This window comes from Capricornis sumatraensis, chromosome 10, assembly GCF_032405125.1.
Source record: "Capricornis sumatraensis isolate serow.1 chromosome 10, serow.2, whole genome shotgun sequence".
NCBI lineage: Eukaryota > Metazoa > Chordata > Mammalia > Artiodactyla > Bovidae > Capricornis > Capricornis sumatraensis.
Window position 1 is genome coordinate 20,692,699 of NC_091078.1, and position 21,618 is coordinate 20,714,316.

The 21,618-nt window shown below is 40.2% G+C and overlaps 1 protein-coding gene across 2 annotated transcripts in view; it reads right to left on the bottom strand.

Annotated features, from left to right (window-relative positions):
* MYPN (myopalladin) overlaps positions 1-21,618 on the bottom strand; it is a 75,165-nt gene that overhangs the window by 915 nt on the left and 52,632 nt on the right. For both annotated transcript variants that reach the window (XM_068982358.1, XM_068982359.1), the window contains exons 12-18: positions 12,666-12,887; positions 11,372-11,521; positions 10,285-10,364; positions 8,955-9,081; positions 7,565-7,772; positions 5,735-5,900; positions 1,944-2,077 (exon numbers count right to left, since the gene is read on the bottom strand). In XM_068982358.1, coding sequence (XP_068838459.1) covers positions 1,944-2,077; positions 5,735-5,900; positions 7,565-7,772; positions 8,955-9,081; positions 10,285-10,364; positions 11,372-11,521; positions 12,666-12,887 — 1,087 coding nt within the window. The remainder of the gene's footprint in view (positions 1-1,943; positions 2,078-5,734; positions 5,901-7,564; positions 7,773-8,954; positions 9,082-10,284; positions 10,365-11,371; positions 11,522-12,665; positions 12,888-21,618) is intronic.

Consider the following 21,618-nt stretch of genomic DNA (forward strand, 5'->3'; position numbering starts at 1 on the left):
TTCCAAGATCCTGGCGGTGGCAAACAGGGAACGCCAGGTGGGAAGCACTGATGCCCTGAGTCCTGGGGAATTATGGATGCTGGTTGCATTCCCAGTTATAAATGGGCTCTTTGTTGATTTCATTATTTCAAATTAGTTTTTCAGGGTCTAAATGCCTCTGAGTGAACTGATTAAAATAAAATTTGGAAAGCTACAAAACAGGACAAAACTTAATAGCGATTCCACAAGAGAGCAGGTTCTCAGTGAAGCAACCGTGAACTAGTCAAGTCCCTCGCCGCGGCCTCTCTGCCTCTTAGCTTTTCCTCAGCTGTCTCGGCATCTTAACCTGACAGGAGCTACTCTTAGAAGCCCTCCTTTGCGGGCGAGGAGGGATGCCTACTGTCCAGTTCCTCGGGCAGGTAGGAAGTGGTTGTTGGGGGGTGAAGTGGATTGATTTCAGCCTTAGCCCTCCATCCCTTCTCCCACACCCGGGTCCCAGCTGACAAAACAGCGCCTCCCGTTTTTCGAGCTGTGGAATCAGGACAGGAGTCTGGGAGTCGTGAGCCAGGATAAACTGAAGTGGGGCCTCCGCCACGGAAGAGCAGGATCTGGACAAGTGTCATCGGTTTCAGGGCTTATTGGTAGGAGTTTCTTGTTTCCTTCCGACATGGTGAAGTGGGTGAAATGGTTAAGGCATTAGCTTAGCTTAAGAAACATATCAGTGGCTTCTCTTTCTCCGGACCCTTCCAGGGGAAAGTACCTTAGAGTCAACTTCCTTCACAATTGAATTTCAAGTTGACAGATTAGAGAGAATAACCAGAAAGCTATATATTTCCTCTAAATATTAGATTGAGGGAAAATGGCAGGCCGGGACTCCTATGTGGTGGCAAAAAAAGGCGAAGGCATCTGGTGTGCACCTAAGTAGCAGGGGCCTCAGGTTCTAGACAGAGTTACTTTTTCTTCTTTGTTATTATGGTTCATCATGTTAAATCAGTAAGGAATATTAACCCAACCAGTTAGTTTTTTAAAGAAAAAAAAGGATTACTCTTTTGGGTTAAGAAATATTTCTTAAAAATGCCAATTAATGTCAAAATTATAGAGGAGAATAGTAGAGGACACAAATACATTAGTAAAGATTAATTTGTTAAATATTTAGAAACATGACTCGAAGAAATGATGTAAAAAAATCTGAATTTACTTTCCAGCTGTAGTCACTTAACCTCTCTGAGTCTCTGTGTTTCTTTGGCATTTAAAGGAGGGTAGTAACAATTACAGTAATCTCATGTGTTTGGGACTATCTAAGGGTGAAAGTTTCCCTTGCGGCTCACCTGGTAAAGAATCTACGCGCAATGTGGGAGACCTGGGTTTCATCCCTGGGTTGGGAAGATACTCTGGAGAAGGAAAAGGCTACCCACTCCAGTATTCTGGCCTGGAGAATTCCATGGACTGTATAGTCCATGGGGTTGCAAAGAGTTGGACACAACTGAGTAATTGTCACTTTCAGGACAGCTCTCTGTTATTAATCTGATTGTGAGATGAGAGTAATAAATATTTGTGGAAAAATTAACAAATGAATAGGGTCTGGAAAATTCTGCCATGTGGAGTTATGACTGGGAAATTACAGGCATGGGGAAGGGGTTCCCGTGGGTGACCCATGGCAGCAAGGGGATGGCATGAAGATGCTGGGTGATCATAAGTACAAGCCCATGTATGCTCTGAAGTAGCTGTATTAGAAGTACAGAAAAAAACCTCTTTTGGAAGAAGGTTAACCTTATAGTGAAATGGAAGAGTGTACAAAAGCCCTGAGGTGAGTAGAATAAAATGACTTTAAAAATCCATATCGTAAGCACTAAAATAAAAACCAATTAATTCATTTATGAAAACATACTACACCAATCCTAAAAGAAAAAAAAAAGATTTTTAAGCTGCCTATCACATAGGTCAACCAATGCCATTATACCTACCGTATATATCCAGCCTGGCGGTGCAGGACACGATGCCGGCTTCATTCTTGGCTGACAGCGTGTACCATCCAGCGTCTGATTTCTTGGCTGGCTGAATGAGGAGGCAGACATACCCAGTTGTGTCCTGGTGCATGCTGGAGAAAAGAAAGAGTATATTGCATTGTATCTGGAGAGAGTTTAGGGTTCCCAGAAACTCACTTGTATATATAGTAGTTAATCCTAAGATCCTAGTTTATCCCTCCCCTCCCCCTTTTCCCTTCAGTAACCGTAAGTTTTTTCCTATGTCTGTGGATCTTTTTCTATTTTGTAAATAAGTTCACATATAATTTTTTTTAGATTCCACATGTAAGTAATATCATATAACATTTCTTTGTTTGACTTACTTCATCGAGTATGGTAATCTCTAGGCCCATCCACGTTACTACAAATGGCATTATTTCATTCTTTTTATGTCTGAGTAATATTCCACTGTATGTATATGTATGTTTGTGTCTATATCTGTATATGGACACTTAGGTTGCTTCCGCATCTTGGCTTTTGTAGGTAGTGCTGCAGTGTTTCAAATGAGTTTTCATCTTTTCTGGATATATGCCCAGGAGTGGGATTGCTGGATCAGATGGTAACTCTGCTTTTGATGTTTAAAGGCACCTCCCTGCTGTTCTCCCTAGTGGTTTCTCCACGGTGGCTGCACCAATTTACATCACCACCAACAGTGTAGGAGGGTTCCCTTTTTTCTACACCCTCTCTAGCATTTATAATTTGTAGACTTTTTTTGGCTGGGTACCTTGTGGCATGCAGAACTTCCCTGACCTGGAATCAAACTTGTGCCCCATGCAGGGGAAACACAGAGTCTTAACCACTAGACCACCAGAAAGCCCCTATTATTTGCAGACTTTTTGATGATGGCCATTCTGACTGGTGAGAGGTGATGGATATAGGTACCTCACTGTAGTTTTGATCTGCATTTCTTTCATACTTAGTAATGTTGAACATCTTTTCATGTGACTGATGGCTATTTGGATATGTTTTTTGGAGAAATGTTCATTTAGGTCTTCTGCCTGGTTTTTGGTTCAGTTGTTTGTTTTGATATTGAGCTGCATGAGCTGCTTGCATATTTTGGAAATTAAGCCTTTATTGGTTACATTATTTTCTCTAATTCTGTGGATTGTCTTTTCATTTTGTTATAGCTTCCTTTGCTGTGCAAAAGCTTGTAAGTTTGATTAGGTCCTATTTGTTTATATTTGCTTTTATTTTGTTGCCTTGGGAGACTGACCTAAGAAAACATTGCTATGATTTATGTCAGAGAATGCTTAGCCTAAGTTCTCTCATGGGAGTTTTATGGTGTCATGTTTTATATTTAAATCTTTAATTCATTTCAAATTGATTTTTGTGTATGGTGTGAGGGAGTGTTCTAACTTCATTGGTTTAAATGCAGCTGTCCAGCTTTCCCAACACTTGCTGAAGAGACTGTCTTTTCTCCACTGTATATTCTTGCCTCCTTCATCAAAGATTAGTTTACTCTAGGTGTGTGGGTTTCTGGGTTCTCTATTCTGTTCCATTGATCCATGTCTGTCTGTTTTTGTGCCAGAACCACTCAAGGATATCCAAAAGCATGGGATATCTTTCCATTTCTTTGAAGCATCTTCAATTTCCTTTATCAAGGTTCTGAGCATGTAAGTCCTTGACTTCCTTGGTCAGGTTTATTTCTCAGTATTTTATTTTGATGTGATTTTTAAAAGGGATTTTTAAAAAACTTTCTGATATTTCTTTGTTAGTGTAAAGAAATGCAACATATTTCTGTGTGTTAGTTTTGTATCCTGCTGCTTTGCTGAATTCATTGATCAGTTCTTTTGCAGGGGGAGGATTTTTTTTTTTTAAGCTTTATATTTTGTATTGGGGTTTCCCTGGTGGCTCAGTTGGCCCACGCTTGATACTGGAGTTGGGAAGATCCCCTGGAGAAGAAAATGGCAACCCATTCCAGTATCCTTGCCTAGAAAATCCCATGGACAGAGGAGCCTGGTAGGCTACAGTCTGTGGGGTCGCAAGAATCAGACACGACTTAGTGACTAAATCACCAGCAGAGCCAGTTAACAGACAACACTGTGATAGTTTCAGGTGAACAACAAAGGGACTCAGCCCCTCCAAACTTGCCTCCTATCCAAGCTGCCACGTAACATGGAGCAGAGTTTCTTGTGCTATATAGTAGGACCTTGCTGGTTATACGTTTAAAATATATGACTCATTAGTTCTAATAGTTTTCTGTGTAGTCTTTAGGGTGGAGGGAGTGTTTCTTAATATAATCAACTGGGCATGGCAGCATTTAACTTAGTTCCGTTCAGGAGAAAATCTGCATGTCCTTTCCTTCTGGTTTCTCTACATCTGTAGTTCCTAACCTTGACTGCGTACTGCCATCCTGCGTAATTATACCAGAATTTCAGGCTGAGTGTAACATGTTTTGTTAATTTACACTGAAGTGTTAACTCAAGTATATTCTCTGTTCTTGCTTATGTTTTACCAGAGGAAAATCCTGACCTTTTTATACTTAGACTTTTTAGATGCCAAGGTTCTATAAAACCCAATATCCTTTAGGACAAATTTAGCTTACTGTGAAGAAATAGTTCTCAGTAATAATTATTTCTCAGTGGCAGTTTCTGTGCACAAGTTGCCCTTGTGGCATAAAAACAAAATGGCAAAGAATTAAGGATGGTTAGGGGAAACTGGGGCTTCCCTAGCGGTTCAGATGGTAAAGAATCTGCCTGCAATGCGGGAGACCTGGGTTCGATCCCTGGGTTGGGAAGATCCCTAGAGAAGGGAAAGGCTACCCACTCCAGTATTCTGGCCTGGAGAATTCCATGGACAGAGGAGCCTGACAGGTTACAGTCCATGGGGCCACAAAATGTCAGACACGGCTGAACGACTTTCACTTTACTTCACCTCAGAGGAAATTAAACAAGGCACCCATTTAGAGAACCTGGATCCTTAAATTTACTTGAAAAATAGCCATGTAGTGACAGATGGAAAAGGAGTATTGCCATAATGTTTTGTTTTGCCCTTTTTTTTTTTTGGCTTATTTTATTTTCGCTTTTTACAATCAAAAGGTTTTGGGTACTAATATGACACATGACATGACACATGACGAAAAGACAAATGACACACATGACGCATGACACGCAAAAAGACACGGGACAAAAACATGCAAGATCTTTATAAATCCCTCAAACCTTTTTAAGCTGAAAAATTAAGGTTTTAGAGACTTCCCTGGTGGCCCAGTGATTAAAACTCTGCATGTTCACTGCAGGGTGAAAAAGTGAAAGTGAAGTCGCTCCGTCATGTCCGACTCTTTGCAACCCCATGGACTATAGCCTACGAGGCTCCTCTGTCCATGGGATTTTCCAGGCAATAGTACTGAAGTGGATTGCCATTTCCTTCTCCAGGGGATCTTCCCAACCCAGGGATTGAACCCTGGTCTCCTGCATTGTAGACAGACACTTCTGAGCCACCAGGGAAGTCCCTGCAGAGGGTGTGGGTTTAATCCCTGGTCAGAGAACTAAGATCCTGCATGCCGTGCGGTGCAAAAAATAATAATAATAATAATAAAGTTTTTAAATAGTGGGACATTATACAATGGACTAACCCTCAGCAACAAAAAGGAATACATTCTTGATAAGCACAGTTACATGGTTAAAGCAAATGCATTATGCCAAGTGAAAGGAGCCAGATTCAAAAGGCTGAAGACTTATCTGGGTGGCCTGATGAGCTTTGCTGAACTTGACCAAGTGTAGAGGCTGTACCTGATCCTCTCTCTGGTGAAAGGGATGGTCTCATTGTCTTTCTTCCAGTAGAACACGGGCGGAGGCATGCCTATCACCCGGCACTCCAGTCTCACGGGGTGGCCTTCTGGAACACCACTGTTCTGCAGCTTCTCCAGGATTACAGGTGCCCTCTTCACTTCTTTGGCTGAATGAGAGAAGAGCCATGCTAGTTTGAATAGTAAGTGCCTTGGGCTCCATGCCTCAAATACAGGACAGTTCTGGAATCTGAGTGAGCACCCCCACTTATCTCTTCTTTAGAACACTTCTCAAGCTTCTTCGTGAAGATCACTGCCCTGATAAAAGCTCCAAAAATGATTTTAAAAAGAAATGAGAAAACTGCTTCTGCCTATCTTAAAAAAAATTTTTTTTTAATTTTATTTTTTCTGCCTATCTTCTGAGAGACAACACTCAAGGATTTGGGTAATACACATGGGAGGCAAATGGTAGGTGTGGAATTAAGGGAGTTTCTTTTATTGCTCAGCAGTAAACTCTGAGAAATGATATATTTTATGTACTAAATATATTTTGTTTTCTTTTTTAGAGGATGTTATTTTATAGAAGGTATATTGATTTTCCCTCAATTTTTTACCTTGAGAAATTTTATTGCTCCATAAAAATCAAAAGAAGTATGTTATTAAAAAAAACACACCACAAATTATGTTTCATAAGGAGGCATTTTTTTTCCCCCCAGCAGAATCAGTTAAGACAAAGACACCTCCTATCTCAGGGTTCCAGCGGCCATACTTTAGCAAAACAGTGGGAAAAAAGTACAAGCTGCAACCAGTGTATCCTCGCAAAATGAGCTTTTCCTACTCTGTTGGGAGAGGGGATTAAGAGTGGGAAAAAAAGAAAATAATATAGAGGAAACAGCTAGTAGCCTAGAGAGAAGGTTAACATTCGGATGCCGTCCTGATTTCTTTTAGGGGCCATGCAAGGGAGCTAGCAGGAGAAAGTTCAACGGAAGAATTCATTCATTGTGCAAGCTAATTCTAGGGGCTGACACCTCCCAGGGGATGATGACTGTAGACATTAGTGTTTGTTGACAGCATCTTGTAAGGTAAGGGTTCATTTGTTTAGTTATTGATTGAATGCCTTCCATGTTCCAGGCACTGAGTCAGACATCAGAGATGCACAGAAGAACAAGCTTCTGTGGCCTCAGAGGCTTACAGTCTCTTCAGGGAGGCAAAGAGAAAATAGTTACACAGAAGCCATGAGCGCTGTAAGAGTCTCTCCTTTACTGAGTGCTATGGACATAGAGGAGGAGGTGCCTGGTGGGTCCGCAGTGCCTTTGTGGTAGCATATGAAATAAGCCTTAGAGAATGAGTAGGAGGTTGCTAGTCAACGAAGGGCATTCCGTGTAAAGGGACCATTAATGCAAAGGGATAGAAGCTTGGGGTAGGGGGAGACCCTGGAGTGATGAACTGTAAGGGAAGTGACTGAAGTTCAGTTCAGTTCGGTCACTCAGTCGTGTTCAAGTCTCTGCGACCCCATGAATTGCAGCACGCCAGGCCTCCCTGTCCATCACCAACTCCCGGAGTGATAGTCAATTAGTAATTAATTGATTGATTAATTATTACAATGACTATCATTTATTGCAAGCATGATATACACAAGGTACCGCATTGTGTTTTTAGCTTACTGATATGTTTTTGAGAGCAATGTAGGAAACATGGCCCTTAGTACAGAGAAGGGGAAACTGAGATGAGGCTCGGTGGGGCAAAGGACAAAGGAATTACGTCAGAGGCTCTGCATATTTGGGCAGTATCTTTGGAGGGAGTCATGTTTAGAGGTCCCAGCAGCAAACCTTACCTACTACAGTGAGCTCCAAGCTAAAGGAATTCTGCCCAGTTTTGTTGGTAGCAACGCAGGTGTAGGTCCCCGCGTCGCGTTGAGTGAGCGGGTCAATGAGCAGAGAGTGGACTCCGGTCTCCCTGACCAGCATCTTGTGGGAGGTGTCGGGGAGGACAGGCTGGCCATTGAGCAGCCACGTCAGCTCCGGGGGCGGTAAGCCACTCACCTAATAAACAAGAGGACAGCTGAGGCAAATGACAGACTGATGACAGGCAGGTTTATTTGGTGGCTGACTTCTTCATCCTGATCTGGCACCACATAGGTAGCGAGGGAATGCCAGTGGTGAGAAGCCTCTCCATGAGGGCATCAGCACAAGAGGGATCTGGATGGATGGGCGTGTGAACGTAAACTGTATAGTATTTGGACCCTAGTTTGGGTAATGATTATATACTAGATTAAAATGAATAAGAATTAAAAAGCTAAATAGATAAAATAGGCCTGTAGTGTCAGTTTCAGAGATAATATATTGCTTACATACCTAACGACCAAGAGGTAGCCAAGAAAGGGGCAGATATTAAACCAGTGTTCTCAAAGCTGGCTGTGTGTCATAATCACATGGGATTATTTGAAAATCCTGATGCCCATTTATTATATTAAATCAGAATCTTTGGGGAGTGGACCCAGGATGGGTTTCTTTTAGGATTTAGGGTGGAAGAAATTAACAGTTCATCCCAAATATTATTTAGGTAACTAATTTGAGGGCATGATCCACCTAGAGGAGTGGATTCTATAAATATTTAACCTTAAACCTTTACTAATTTGCATCTTAATCTCCGTAGCATTCTGCAGTGTTAGGGCAGAAGGAGAACTTGTTTCTGTTCATACTGAGAACTATCCATGCTGTTCAACTGATCCTAGTTTCCGGTGGAAAAGTTAGAATATATTATAGACTAGTTAAAGGTGGTGGATGTCAGCTAATATTAGAAACCAGCTTCTGTTTTCATAAACTGCTTTGGAGCCAGTGACTATAATTTTTCAAAGGCTGTACCTCATAGCAGTTCATTTCAAGGATGTAAAAATCATCCTTATGTCTTTATGGTAATAAAGACTTTTCAAGTACCATATGGAAGATGTCTGAACTACATCACCTCTTTGGTTGTCTTTTACAAACATAAAGTTAACTTGATACGATAGATACTTTCATCTGGTATTAAATGCTCCAAAAGAACCTTATGGGTGGAAAAAAGTGGTCTCTTTCTCTCTGTTCCTCAGTCCCCTTTCACCAAAAAAAAAAAAAAAAAAGCCCCCAAACCAACTATAAAACAAATACAAACAAAAATAGGTGCATTCAAACAAATAAATACAAAATCTGAACAGGTCTGGCGGCAAAAATGGTGCTAGAGGCTACCTTACAGTCCAGGCGACAGAGGCGCCCCTCGTGAGCCACCATATCCCCAGGAGCCTGCAGGAAATGAGGTCTGAAAAAACGTTCCTGTAGGGGTTCTTTGTCTTTTTCTTGCACTCGGGACCTTCCTCTAAAACAGCAAGCATATTCAGGCATTAAACAGTAGAAACCAATTCATAAACATATGACAATATAGGCATTTAGACGTGGCTATAGGGCTTGGAGAAAGATTTCTTTTAGGGGATGTGGGTAAGGGTTGCTGGACCATAAAGAAATAATAAGTAATAGTGTGGAACTGATGTGAAAAAAGAAAGTATTAAGTATCTCACCATTGTAGGATTATCTTGTGAGATCTGTAATTAAATAAGCAGGCTTTAGCTTTTTTCTCTGTGAAGTCATTCTGAGTTTCTGGGTTAAGTGACTCAGCTCCCCTTGCCTTGGGTTTGGCCAGTTGTTCAAAAGTTTCAAAATAAACAAATAAATCAGTATTCAATCTGAACCTCAAATGAGAGCCAAAAGAGAAGTCCTGTTTATTACTCAGATCAAGGCAGCTGCAGTCACTGTGTCTCTGAGTAATAAAATGTAACCTGGCTTATAAATTCTGCCAGACCATTAAAGATGATCATGAACCTAAATTGATTAAGACTGACCAACAGTAACAGCTGTTCTTGAAGAAGGGGAAAAAAAAACTGAAGAAGAAGGAATAGTTGTAACGGCAGGGAAATACTGTATCTGAAACGTAGGTCACTATTTTTGTTCCTTTGGTAAGTCTAATTTAATTCATCCATGTCAGCAACTATGAAATGCTTTGCTAAGACTTTGTGGCACCATACGACTCGAGAGAAAGCCAAGCTTTCTCTTCTCAACATTAATAAAGTCAGAGAGGAGGAAAGTTAGTTTGCTATGTTGGAGACAATTGTTATGTTGGAGCTAATGACAACAACAAAAATATTTTATTAGCATACATATACTTATGAACAGTTTCTGTTTTTTAAGGAAAAGGTAACTTAGTTCAGTCTGATTTATATATTATATGCACAGGTGCTAGGGATGGTTACAAATTTTGAATGTTAAAAATGTGCTGTGAACCAATACTTCCCAAATTTAATACACTTGTGAATCACCTGGGGATCTGAGTAAAATTTACATTCTGATCAGTAGGTCTGGGTGGGGCTTGGAATTCTGCATTTGCAACAAACTCCCAAGTGATGCCAATATTTCAGGTGGAGGACTACACTTTAGGTGACAGTTTATAGGCCCAATACTTCAGTGCTCATTGCAGCAGGTGGATGCTTGGGAGGGGCTGGAGAAGTGAGGTTCTTACTGTCTTTACCTGTGAGACTGACCAGCTGTTAGTCGACTTCGGATGGGCAAACCTTGTACCATCAAGTGGCCAGAACAACTGATTCTCCCCTGAGAAACAGAAAAGGAAAGAGATTAAAATAAAAAGAACTCCCTACTTTTTCAATATATATACATTTTTCTGGACCGAAGTGTTATTAGCTTTTGGCTATTATGAGTTTTTTGGAGGGAGGATAAAAACAATATAACTGTTTAAATTGCGGGTAACATTTCAGGGGAAAGGATTTTTAAGAATATTGTGATGCCTTTCATTTTTAAGCTGAAAATGAACAGACACAAATGTAAAAAAAATTGAGTTCTTATGCATTTAATATTATTTGCAGGCACATGCAGAGATCATGGCCAAGTATTTTTATGCTTTCCTCAATAGAGATTATCTTCAAAACATTTTAATAGGAGTTGGTGAGAGTAGAAATTATAGTTCTGTACCTTCTATTGTCATAGTAGTTGGAAATATTTATTCTGCCATATTTTTTTCAGTTTTATACTTATTTATTTATTGGAGTATAATTGCTTTACAATGTTGTGTTATTTTCTGCTATACAACAATGTGAATCAGCTATATGTATACATATTCTGCCATGTTTTTAAGGGGGATTTTAAGTCCTGATCTCTTCAGAAAAGGAAGTGAAATATTATGACTTTCCAACTTTTACCAAAAAAAGAACAAATTTTATGAGTGAGGGCTATTCACAAGTAATTTGCTTATTCTCCAAAGAACTAGAAATAGCAAATCATTCTTTGATAGATTGATTTATTGACTCTTCAAGAGAGTCAATGAGCTGATTAACACAAGATTTATTCTGGAGGTCTGAGGCATATAGTTAGTGAATAGATAGTACTGATGCCCTTTGACAAAGGCTGAAGCATGGCGTGACCCATCCATGGCTGACTAGTCTTGTAAATTGTGATCCTGTGCTCTAGTTACACAGTCTCAGTGCCCCTGCTTCATTTTCCTCAGCAATCCTTAGTAACCTGCACTTCTCAAGGTTTATTCACAATGATATCAACTGCTCCTTCCTCAGAATGCAGCCCAGCGTGGAACCCTGCGTCTCCACCTGGGGGTTGGCTGCCATGATGGTATAGTTGCCGTCGTCGTCACTGGTGGTGGAGTCAATGTGCAGAGAACATGTCCCGTCTCCTTCCCGCTTCATTTTGAAGTGTTCATTTCTCTTTGAAATCTGCTTCCCGTCTTTGAACCAGTAAACCTGAAATGAACAATAGACAAGGAGAATATGCACAGTTTTGTACATCTTTAGAGGATCATGATATAAGGAGTAGAATACGGCCTGGATGGACTGCCATCTCTACAACTAGTCACCCATCCTTTACAAAACAGAGAAAAATTATCAGACGTATTACAATGACAGTATAATATGCTTCTCCCCTTGTACATATAGAATATTTGTTAAAAATTACAAATAATTTAGGATGGAGAGAAATATTTTGATTATTTTTATTGTACTTTATAATTAAAAAGCCACCCTAAGGGCCAGGTGGGTCTTCAGAGGCAAAATAATGAAAACTGGGATAGCTTGAAACTTTTCCTGCTAGAAGTCCTAGATCTCAGGGCCTGGAATAGCTGACCTTACTTGAAGGCATAGTATGGTGTGTTATACCAAGTGGAATGAGGCCAGGATTCACTTGCTGAATTCCTCATCTGACTAAAATTTAAGTCTACATAGTTTTCATGTTAGGTTCTACATGTATCAAGGGGAATCTCTGAAAGACAGGTGAGTTAAAGTATGGTAGCAGTTGACCTTCTCTGCATTTCCTGGTTACCAAACCATACATGCTAACACCATGTTGATATTTGTGAAAGCAGAGTGAAGAGATTCCCTGCTGTAGACATACCGGGTGTAAATCCTCTCTCAGCTGACTGCCAGAAAATCTGGTGACTCATAAGATTTTTCACCAGCCAGTGATAATGATATGACATTTTCTGCATTTACCAACCTAATAATAATGATACAAATATAGCTCGCTTTGTATAACAGGTTGGCTGTGGATATTCAGTAGATGTTAAATAGAAAAAAAAGTATCAGATTGGTGAATCTAATGGTTGAGAGGGTCAATAACCCCAAAGAGAGGATCATGACTAAGAAAATTTTCATCTTTTAAAAAAATTTTGCAACGTGCCCATAAGTGATCTGATTTGTTTTCTGCCTATTTAATGATTCTATTCCTGATTGTATCTTTTTAGTCAGATTATCTGGCCTTTGTTAATTTTCTGGTATTGGTTTGTATTCTCTGTATAGATATTTCACTAGAGTCTGATAAGGCTTTCTTGGGGGCACTGAGTCTACAGATTTGCACTGTTGGTTGATTGACTGGCTGTTCATCTTCCCCTACCTTTGGGACAGGTATCCCAACAATTTTGCAGGTGAATGTCACTGGAGAGCCTTCGGTGACCCGGAAGTGCTTGAGTCTTTTGTCAAAGATGGGAGCTATACACTTGCCCGTGGGGATCTCATCATGTTGGATTTCATCGTCTGATTCATCAACAGGGGTGCGTTCCAAGCGAAACTCTATTTCATTCATCAGCCTCTGCTCAAAGCTTGAAATTTTGTACTCCTGTCGAAATGGCAAACATGTTTTAATGTCAGTTTCTGTGGGTGAGGAAGAAAGTGTTCATCAGTATAATTTGAGGATGAAACTTTTTAAGATTCAAATGTTAGGTTCATATCATGGAACCTCCATAAACCAGGCATGTTCCATTTCCACTTCCTCATGATGGAGCACTGAAGGAGATTTGGGTCTCTACTGCAATCGCAAAATGTCCTGATTCCTCACCTTCACCATGGAGTCCCAGTAGAGTCTTGTAGGGAATGGAATGAAGATGGAATGTAATTTCCATAGCTACTAAAAGTGTCCATCTTGATATATAGAACTGTCTATATGGTGTTTTGGCAAAATTATTCTGAACTGCATTCCAGTACTTGCCTGCATCACCAACTTCCTGTCTCTACTGGGTTTTGCCATCAGAAAACTTATCTTCACAAATCTCCATTGACCCCATGCTTGCCTTCACAGTACCTCTGCAGCCCTCACAACAAAACTATTTGAGATAATTTTCTCTCTTATAGCCTCATTCCCTTGTCACCTTTTCTTTCACTAACACACTCCAGTTAATTTTGTGTTCTCGAAGTTCTCCTGAGATTGCTACTGTCAGGGTCTTCTTATGTGCCAAATCCAGTTGTCACTTATCTGTTCTTGCCTTACCTGACTTCTGAGCAGCATTAACATAGATGGCTACTTTCTCCATTAAAAAAAATTATTTATTTGACTGTGCCTGATCTTAGTTGCAGCAGGCAGGATCTTTGATCGTCATTGTGGTATGCGGGAGCTAGTTCCTTGACTAGGGATCAAACCCGGCCCCCTGCATTGCAAACAAGAAGTCTTAACCTCTGGACTACCAAAGAAGTCCTTACTTTCTCCTTTTTAAAACATTTTGTTGTTGTTGTTGATTTCCATGCCACTGTATTGGTTGTCCTCCCCTTTCTCTAGCTGTTCCTTATCAGTTTCCTTTGCTAGCTCTTCCTTCTCTGTCCTAGATGTCTCATCCAGTCTCACAGCTTCACCTGCCTTCTGTGTGCTGATGACTCCAAATCCATGGCTCTCAGTCTGGTCTCTCTGCAGAACTCATATACCCAATGATCTACTCTATATCATGAAAGTCATAAATTTACTATTTATTCTACCACCAATTTATTCTATGTCGTGGCTTGGGTACCTCATGGACACTTCAAACGTAGCCTGGTTCAAACGATACATACTTGATTTCTGTTCCCCAGAGAATATACTCCTACCCTGCTTGTTCCCATTTTAGGAACTGGCACTACTATTCATCCACTTGGTTAAGTAGTTAAACTGGTGTTTCTCACATTTGATATGGTGAAAACCAAATTTTAAAAATTGGTATTTTTCAACCTGTTCTTCTTGTAAAATAAAAATGAATTACTAGAAAAGTGAAATATTACAAGAATGCAAGATTATGTTTGATAGACATAAAATTTCTTTGTCAAATGCTATAGAAATTTCTTAGTGGTTACTTTCAATTTCCATAGTTATCTCAAGGTGGAGAGATGACAGTTTGCAAATTGGCATAGGTTTCAGATCATGCTTTGAGTGCACCAAGTTAACTTAAATCTAGAACTTATCCTGGATTCCTGTCATTCCCTCTCCTGCCCTGTTCTCTCAAGCTTAAATGTCACCTCCGTGAAACAGCCTTCCCAGGCATTTCATCTAAAGTAACTCCCTATTGTAATTCTCTACAGAGCATTTCTTGCTATCCAGTATTATTCTTTTTTTAAGAAACTTTTGAAATATTTATTTTTATTTATTGATTTGGCTGTACCAGGTCTTAATTGTGGCACGTGGGTTCTAGTTCCCTGACCAGGGATCAGAACTTGGGCCCCCTGCGTTGGGATCACAGCGTCTTAGTCACTGGACCACCAGGAAGTCCCTCCAGTATTATTCTTGCTCGTTTGTTTATTGGTTAAATGATTGAAAATCTCTAAGCAGAATTCTTGTTTGTCTTGCTTCCCACGATGTCAATGGTACGTATAATAGTGAGTGCCTGTCTCGTGGCAGGTGCTCCTTGAGTACCCAAAGAATGGGAGAATACGTGAATGACATGGAGGCTTTCATTTACTCCTGCACTACTGTATCTTTGAGGAATCCAGAGCCAGGTACCTGGGGTGAGGGTGAGACCTTTGGTTAAACTTGTGACCCTAGTTAATCATAATTTTATGATTTAGGTAGGTTCCATGCAGATGATACCAGGATGCCCCTGAAGTGAATATGGGAGCACCAGGCTGATTTGCATCTGCCCCCATTCATAGGCAGAATAATTGAGTTCAGGACTCATGAGATGTAATCTCAAGCTATTAAATCACATCACTCATGTCTTCTAGTTATTGTTTTATATATATCACTGCCTGAATTTGTGTAGAATTGGCACTTAGGAAACACAGAAACCAAATGTTTCTTGGTTTTAATTTCTCAGAACCAATTTTAAATCTTTCTTCTCAGCCTCATCTTAGACTGGGTAAACAAAATAAATCTACAGCAGCTCTTTCAGAGTAGAAAAAAATTATGACTCTCCAGTTAAGTGTATTCATTTTTCATCAGATAACTCAAACCAATTAAAGTAAAAGATTGTTCACTTCTAATTTGAAACCTAATTTAGTTTAAAAGTATTACGACTATTTTATACATCTTGGGAGTTTTTTTTTAAGTTAATACTTAAAACTTCCAGCTATCTACCTGTTTAGTTTGAACTATATGAAATTGCCATTTTTTAAGGATTAAAAGTTTTAGAATATCAGCAATTTCAAATTATTCTCCCTAATACTATACAATGAACATATTTTCCATAAATACCTTAACTAATCTTACAAATTTGAAATATTTCCTATTCTTGACAATTTAAAAATCCCACGAGGAGTACATTTTTCATCTTTGTTGAATTGCATTCATGCTCCTAAATAGGTATTATTTTTCCTTTTAACAGATATGTTTATTCTTTGGATGCTTAGGAATAAAAACAGTGAGTTATTTTATTCCCTTACTATGTCAGGTTGGTACTAAGTTGCATTATTATTTTAAAAATAATAGTCAAATGAATGATTCTCATAGTTTGCTAACCTCACATGAGATCCTGGAGTTCAGGATAAGCCAGGCTTTTTGTGAGGGTGGCAAGAGGTCCTAGGTTCTATGGCAGCTCATCTTGTTTTGTTTAAGTCCCCAGATTCCCAATCCATTCCTTACCACCTGTAGCCACTATTTTAGTGGAGTCCTTGATCCAAACTAAAGAACCTTCTCTGCAGCTTCTGCTACCACATGATGAGTGAGGGCTGGTCAGTTCCTGGCTTTCTATATTGAAAGTATGAATTAATTTTTCCAAACAAGTATTATTGTGCATGGTGGTAAGTTATGATTATGTGTATACTTCAGGAACAAATAGTTGATAGATAAGGCTTTGAGTACTTGCCTGAGAATATAAAAACTGCATTGTCTCCATGCATTCCAATCTTTAGGAACTTGATTTTATCAAATTGGGACCTGATTTTATGGAATTTTTAATGTTTGAATTGATTTAACCAAAGGAACCATGGAAGCAACATAATGAAAATATGCACATTTTGTTTTGCTATAAAAGTACACTTATTGGTTACATATTTACTATTTTACCAGTACTACAAATTGGGAGGTAATGAAAACAGAACACTCAGTGAGTTATCTAAAATATACTGTTTGTTACTTTGTACTGAGGATACAGTTGTAAACAGATCTTAACTGTAAGTTTCTACTGAGGTCACAGAAATCTCAAAGCAGGTCTTCAAGGACAGATTAGATAACTGAGATTCTTCATCAGAGATACAAAACAGTCAGGAAGGAGAAGATCCGGTGAGATGACTTTGGAGAGAGCTAATAATATGTTTGTCTCATACCTCCAGTCCCAGAGTACCTGCGTTTCACCTCCAGGCTATTGAGGAAGATTAAATAGACTCATTTGTGGCACTTACTGTTCCTCCAGTGGGTTGGTATCTGACTCCTGCCTAAGGAATCTAGAGTGAGAAACAAGGTGGGTTATTGGTGGGCAAGTGATGGCTGCTTTCCGTGGCCCACACTCCTGCATGGTGTCAGGTCGGAGGACCTGTGATGGTTCCTGTCATGCACATGTGGACCACGTAGGAGAGAAAGCCGGCATGGGGTCAGCTTTTGTCCCTGGGGCTGGCAAAGGCAGAAGTCAGGAACAGCAGTTCGTGAAATGGGGGATGGAGGGAGCGAAAAAGAGAGAAGTTGGCCATACTTCCTTCCTGGTTTTAGATGTCCCATTTGTAGGGGGTCCCTGGACGTGAGGCGTTTGTGTGGGGGGTCTTATTCTTGAATAAGGATTAGGGTGTTAGTTACTACAGGAATTGGACATTGCATGGTTTTGGATCAAGCTTGTATTTTGCAACAAAGAAAACATAGAACCTTACGTGAACTAAAAGTGGTCAAAATAGTTTTGAGATTACCTTATATTTGAGGTTGCCAGGAGCAGGAGAAGGATTAGCCCCACTGAATAAATTTAAAAGGAGAATGGGAGAAATAATAAAATTGCATTTAAGATACAATTGTTTAAGGTACCAGTTATATGATGTAATGTATGAGTCACAGATGCACAACCAAATAAGAATACTGTAGGTCAAGGCATGTCTATGAAGGAGTTCATAAAATATTTGGGGAGTTGATCCTTAGGAAAAAGGAAACTATGCAACTGTGTGGCAGGAGTATGTGGCCTGTTTCTGCAGCAGCATATCTTTACAACTGGGCTGTTTACAAAGGTGCATGCCATGTCCGAAGCAGGAATTAGTGTAGGGTTTTTATTTGAGGAGGGGAGGGGTGCTTTGCTCCTGAGAGTTGGTTATCCCAGGAATAACTACTCCTCTTATACATAAATCAAGGTTGTCATTCCAAATCGTGACCAATGAGATTCAGGTTTTCTAAGGACATTTGCAAAGAAGCAATATGTTTAAGTTAAATTTGAATGTGCTTTCTGCATTGTTCTGCACAAAGGTTGTACTACTGACGCCTTGTGGGTGGCCGTGCACTTTGAATTTCCAGGACTGGATTTGTGCTTTGTTCTCCATTTTCCCTTGCCTTGTCCCCTTTGTGAGTAGAAGCAGGAGTTTCTGTGAAGTCTGCTTGTAGGTGATGTCTGTGCTCAAAGGAGAGAATATTTTTCTGTGTAAATCTGGTCTGTGTGGCCAGCAAGTCAATGACATATGGCCCATCCTTTCCAGGCTTATGTTAAAGACCTGAAGTGAAAATGAATTGCACAGAATTTCAGTTGCTCTATGAAAGAAAATGAAAAGCCAAAATATTGCTTCAGAATAATATGCCACTTGAAAATATAGGTTTGTTTCTTTTTTTCTTTAAAGATAATCCTCTTAAGGCTGATAGTTTGACAACTTAGGCATTTGGTTTCCGGGACACATCTGCAGAAATTTCCTTCAAATTGTCAGAGTGGTGGAGAGTACTTTCCTTCTGCTGAGAACCACAGTGTCATGACGTACTCTAATCAGATATGTCATTGCCAAGGTTCCGGATTTCCAAAACATGGGGCATGATCTGACTGTCAGTGCCCTGAGCTGGGTTCTGATCTGGGCTTCAGGGCAAATAATCAAGTAGGATCAAACCAGCTGGAAGAGCCTGCTCAAAGGGCTCCCAACCAACTCTGGGTACAGTGTGTGCTAAAGCAAGTTGTATGCGTTAGAGAAGGTATTCTCCTTTGTTCCTGGGACAGCCCACAGTATGGGCAGCAGATCAAAGATTCCCAGATAAACTTTAACATACACAGAGGATGTCTTCTTTTACCATGTATCTAATACTGCATGCCACCTTCAATAGAAATAACCAGGCTTCATAGCCCCCCGCCCTGTCCTTACTGCTAGATTCTTAGAATACTAGAATAGGCACTGGTGGTACAGCATTCTATAAAACAGACTCTACTGTGGAGGAGGTAGACCTCCTTTTAAAGTATTTAAAGATACTTTAAATCCAAATTTTGTCTTTAAGAATAAATAATCACTAAATGATTCACAGATTTACCCTTAAAGCTTCAGTTAATGCCAGAGCTTTGCTTAATTTTGCTATTTTTTAAAGTTTTCATCTCTTTAGTCAGTTGATTCAGAGAAGGCAATGGCAACCCACTCCAGTACTCTTGCCTGGAAAATCCCATGGACGGAGGAGCCTGGTAGGCTGCAGTCAGTAGGCTGCCATCCATGGAGTCGCTAAGAGTCAGACATGACTGAGCGACTTCACTTTCACTTTTCACTTTCATGCATTGGAGAAGGAAATGGCAACCCACTCCAGTGTCCTTGCCTGAGAATACCAGGGACGGGGGAGTCTGGTGGGCTGCTGTCTATGGGGTCACACAGGGTCGGATACGACTGAAGCGACTTAGCAGCAGCAGCAGCAGTCAGTTGATTAAAAGATTATTATACTGGTAGATAGTATCTATAATTAGGTATAATCAGAATCCCTGTAGTCAAGTGAGATATTTTCTATAGAGATGCAACAAATTCAAAATTTTCTCCTTTGTCAAAAGTTTCATTATCCTATCTGAAACTAATATAAATCCCAGAGTTGTGACTTAATTCAACAGATATTCCCTGGGCACCTACTCTGGGCCAGACACAGCAAGGGTGCAGCAATGAGCAAGACCCTCCTCCCCTGACTCCAGCTCTCAGGGAGCTTGTGACTAGTACATTCTGGGTGGACCCACAGCAGATGACATGGGGACACTTCACTGTTCCATCACTCAGGGTCCTACCATGCCCACGGTGAAAAATGTAAGGCCAGTGACACATGCTACGCTTATTAGAAAAGAAATAGATGGCAAGATTATTTATTTGTGCTCAAGGGAGAATTTTCATAAAGAATTCATGGTAAGAGATGAAGAGGTAAGATTTAAATAGAAGAAATGACTAAGGAGCTTAGAGAAGAAGGAGATTAGAGGAAAAAAAGGCAGAGCAAGAATTAGGTACTTATATTGTTTCCTCTTTGTCATAGAGGGGAGTATCTGGGAGCCACACTTTTAAAAGTTTTCATTTGAAAAATGGGAGGGAGGATCAGAATAAAGAGATGGGGAGGTTTCCAGAGAAATGAGGTCAAGGATGAAAGTTGAAATAAGACATTAAATGTCCAAAGCTAATAGTGGGAGTAAAAAAATAGATCAGCTATATTCCCATGTACCTAGAATGCAGGTATAGACAGCTGTCAATACTCATGTTTCTTTATGATTCTTTTCCACTTTTTCTAAACAAATTTTCTTCTTAACTTCATCAGTGGGCCACAGCACATTTAGACAGTTCTTCATGACTTTTTCACTATTGTTTCCCAAGACAGTAGTGGACAAAACAGTATTGTAATATGGCCTCAAAACTTCCTCAGATCAACATCTACCAACCTAATGCAAGCATTCCATCTCAGATAATAGCTCCTTAGTTTCCTGAATTGCATTATGTAGCTTGGCTTTCATTTCATTTCATTGGCGCGGAATGCTGTGTAAGATCAATTCTGCCACCCCACTCCAGTACTCTTGCCTGGAAACTCTCATGGACGGAGGAGCCTGGTAGGCTGCAGTCCATGGGGTCGCGAAGAGTCCGACACGACCGAATGACTTCACTTTCACTTTTCACTTTCACGCACTGGAGAAGGAAATGGCAACCCACTCCAGTGTTCTTGCCTGGAGAATCCCAGGGACGGCGGAGCCTGATGGGCTGCCGTCTATGGGGTCGCACAGAGTCGGACACGACTGAAGCGACTTAGCAGCAGCAGCTCTAAGAATAATAATAGTCAGAAGAACACAGACATGTGTCGCAGTTTTCAGATGGGGATACTTTTTGAGACTCCAAGTTCCTGCTGTTAGGCTTGAATTTAATTCATGATGGAGGTTTAATAGAGTTCTACTGGATTTATAGCACTCTACTCATGGAAATTCATGTTTACATGTACTCACAGTTCAGATAAGAGAGAATCCCTACTTTCCCTTGAGTTGGGCAGTGGACTAGCATGAATCTCCCTACAGAGTAACCATAAAGGTAAAACCAGACAGACCCTGTGCTGACTTGGTATCATTTTTACAGGGTTCTAATCGCTCCCTGTCTGAGCTGTAAAAGACAGTCTGAACACAGCTCTGATTTCAGTGATACTTAGAAGGATTAACAACCACAACTGTGATGACAGTATTATAGGAAAACAGATCTGTGCTAGACAGAGCAATGTTTATGGGGTTTGGAGGTAATTGTCGTAAAACTGCAAAAGACTGCAGAGGTTCAGGGAAAACGTGTGAGTGTCTTGGAAACCAGGCCTCTGGTTCCTGTTCTACCACTGACCTGACAGTTTGACAGCTGTGCCTCAGTTTCTCTATCTAGAAGATGGAAGAGAAGAATAGTTTCCTTGGTATTTGCCTCCCAGGTATGTATGAATTTGATGAAATGATATATGAAAAGTGTACTCGATTATGGCAAGCTTAAATATTTCCAATTGCTTCAAGTCAATACTTTAAAGTCAATTTTAAAAAACATTTTTAAGCATTATTTTGAGCATTTAAAAAAAGATATTACTTGATGTGAACCATTTTTAAAGTCTTTATTGAATTTGTTGCAATATTGGCTGTTTCATGTTTTGGTTTCTTGGCCCTGAGGCATGTGAATCTCCCCTACCAGGGATTGAACCCACACCCCCTGCATGGGAAGGCAAAGTCTTAACCGTTGGACCACCAGGGAAGTTCCAGTTTTGAGTACTGTAA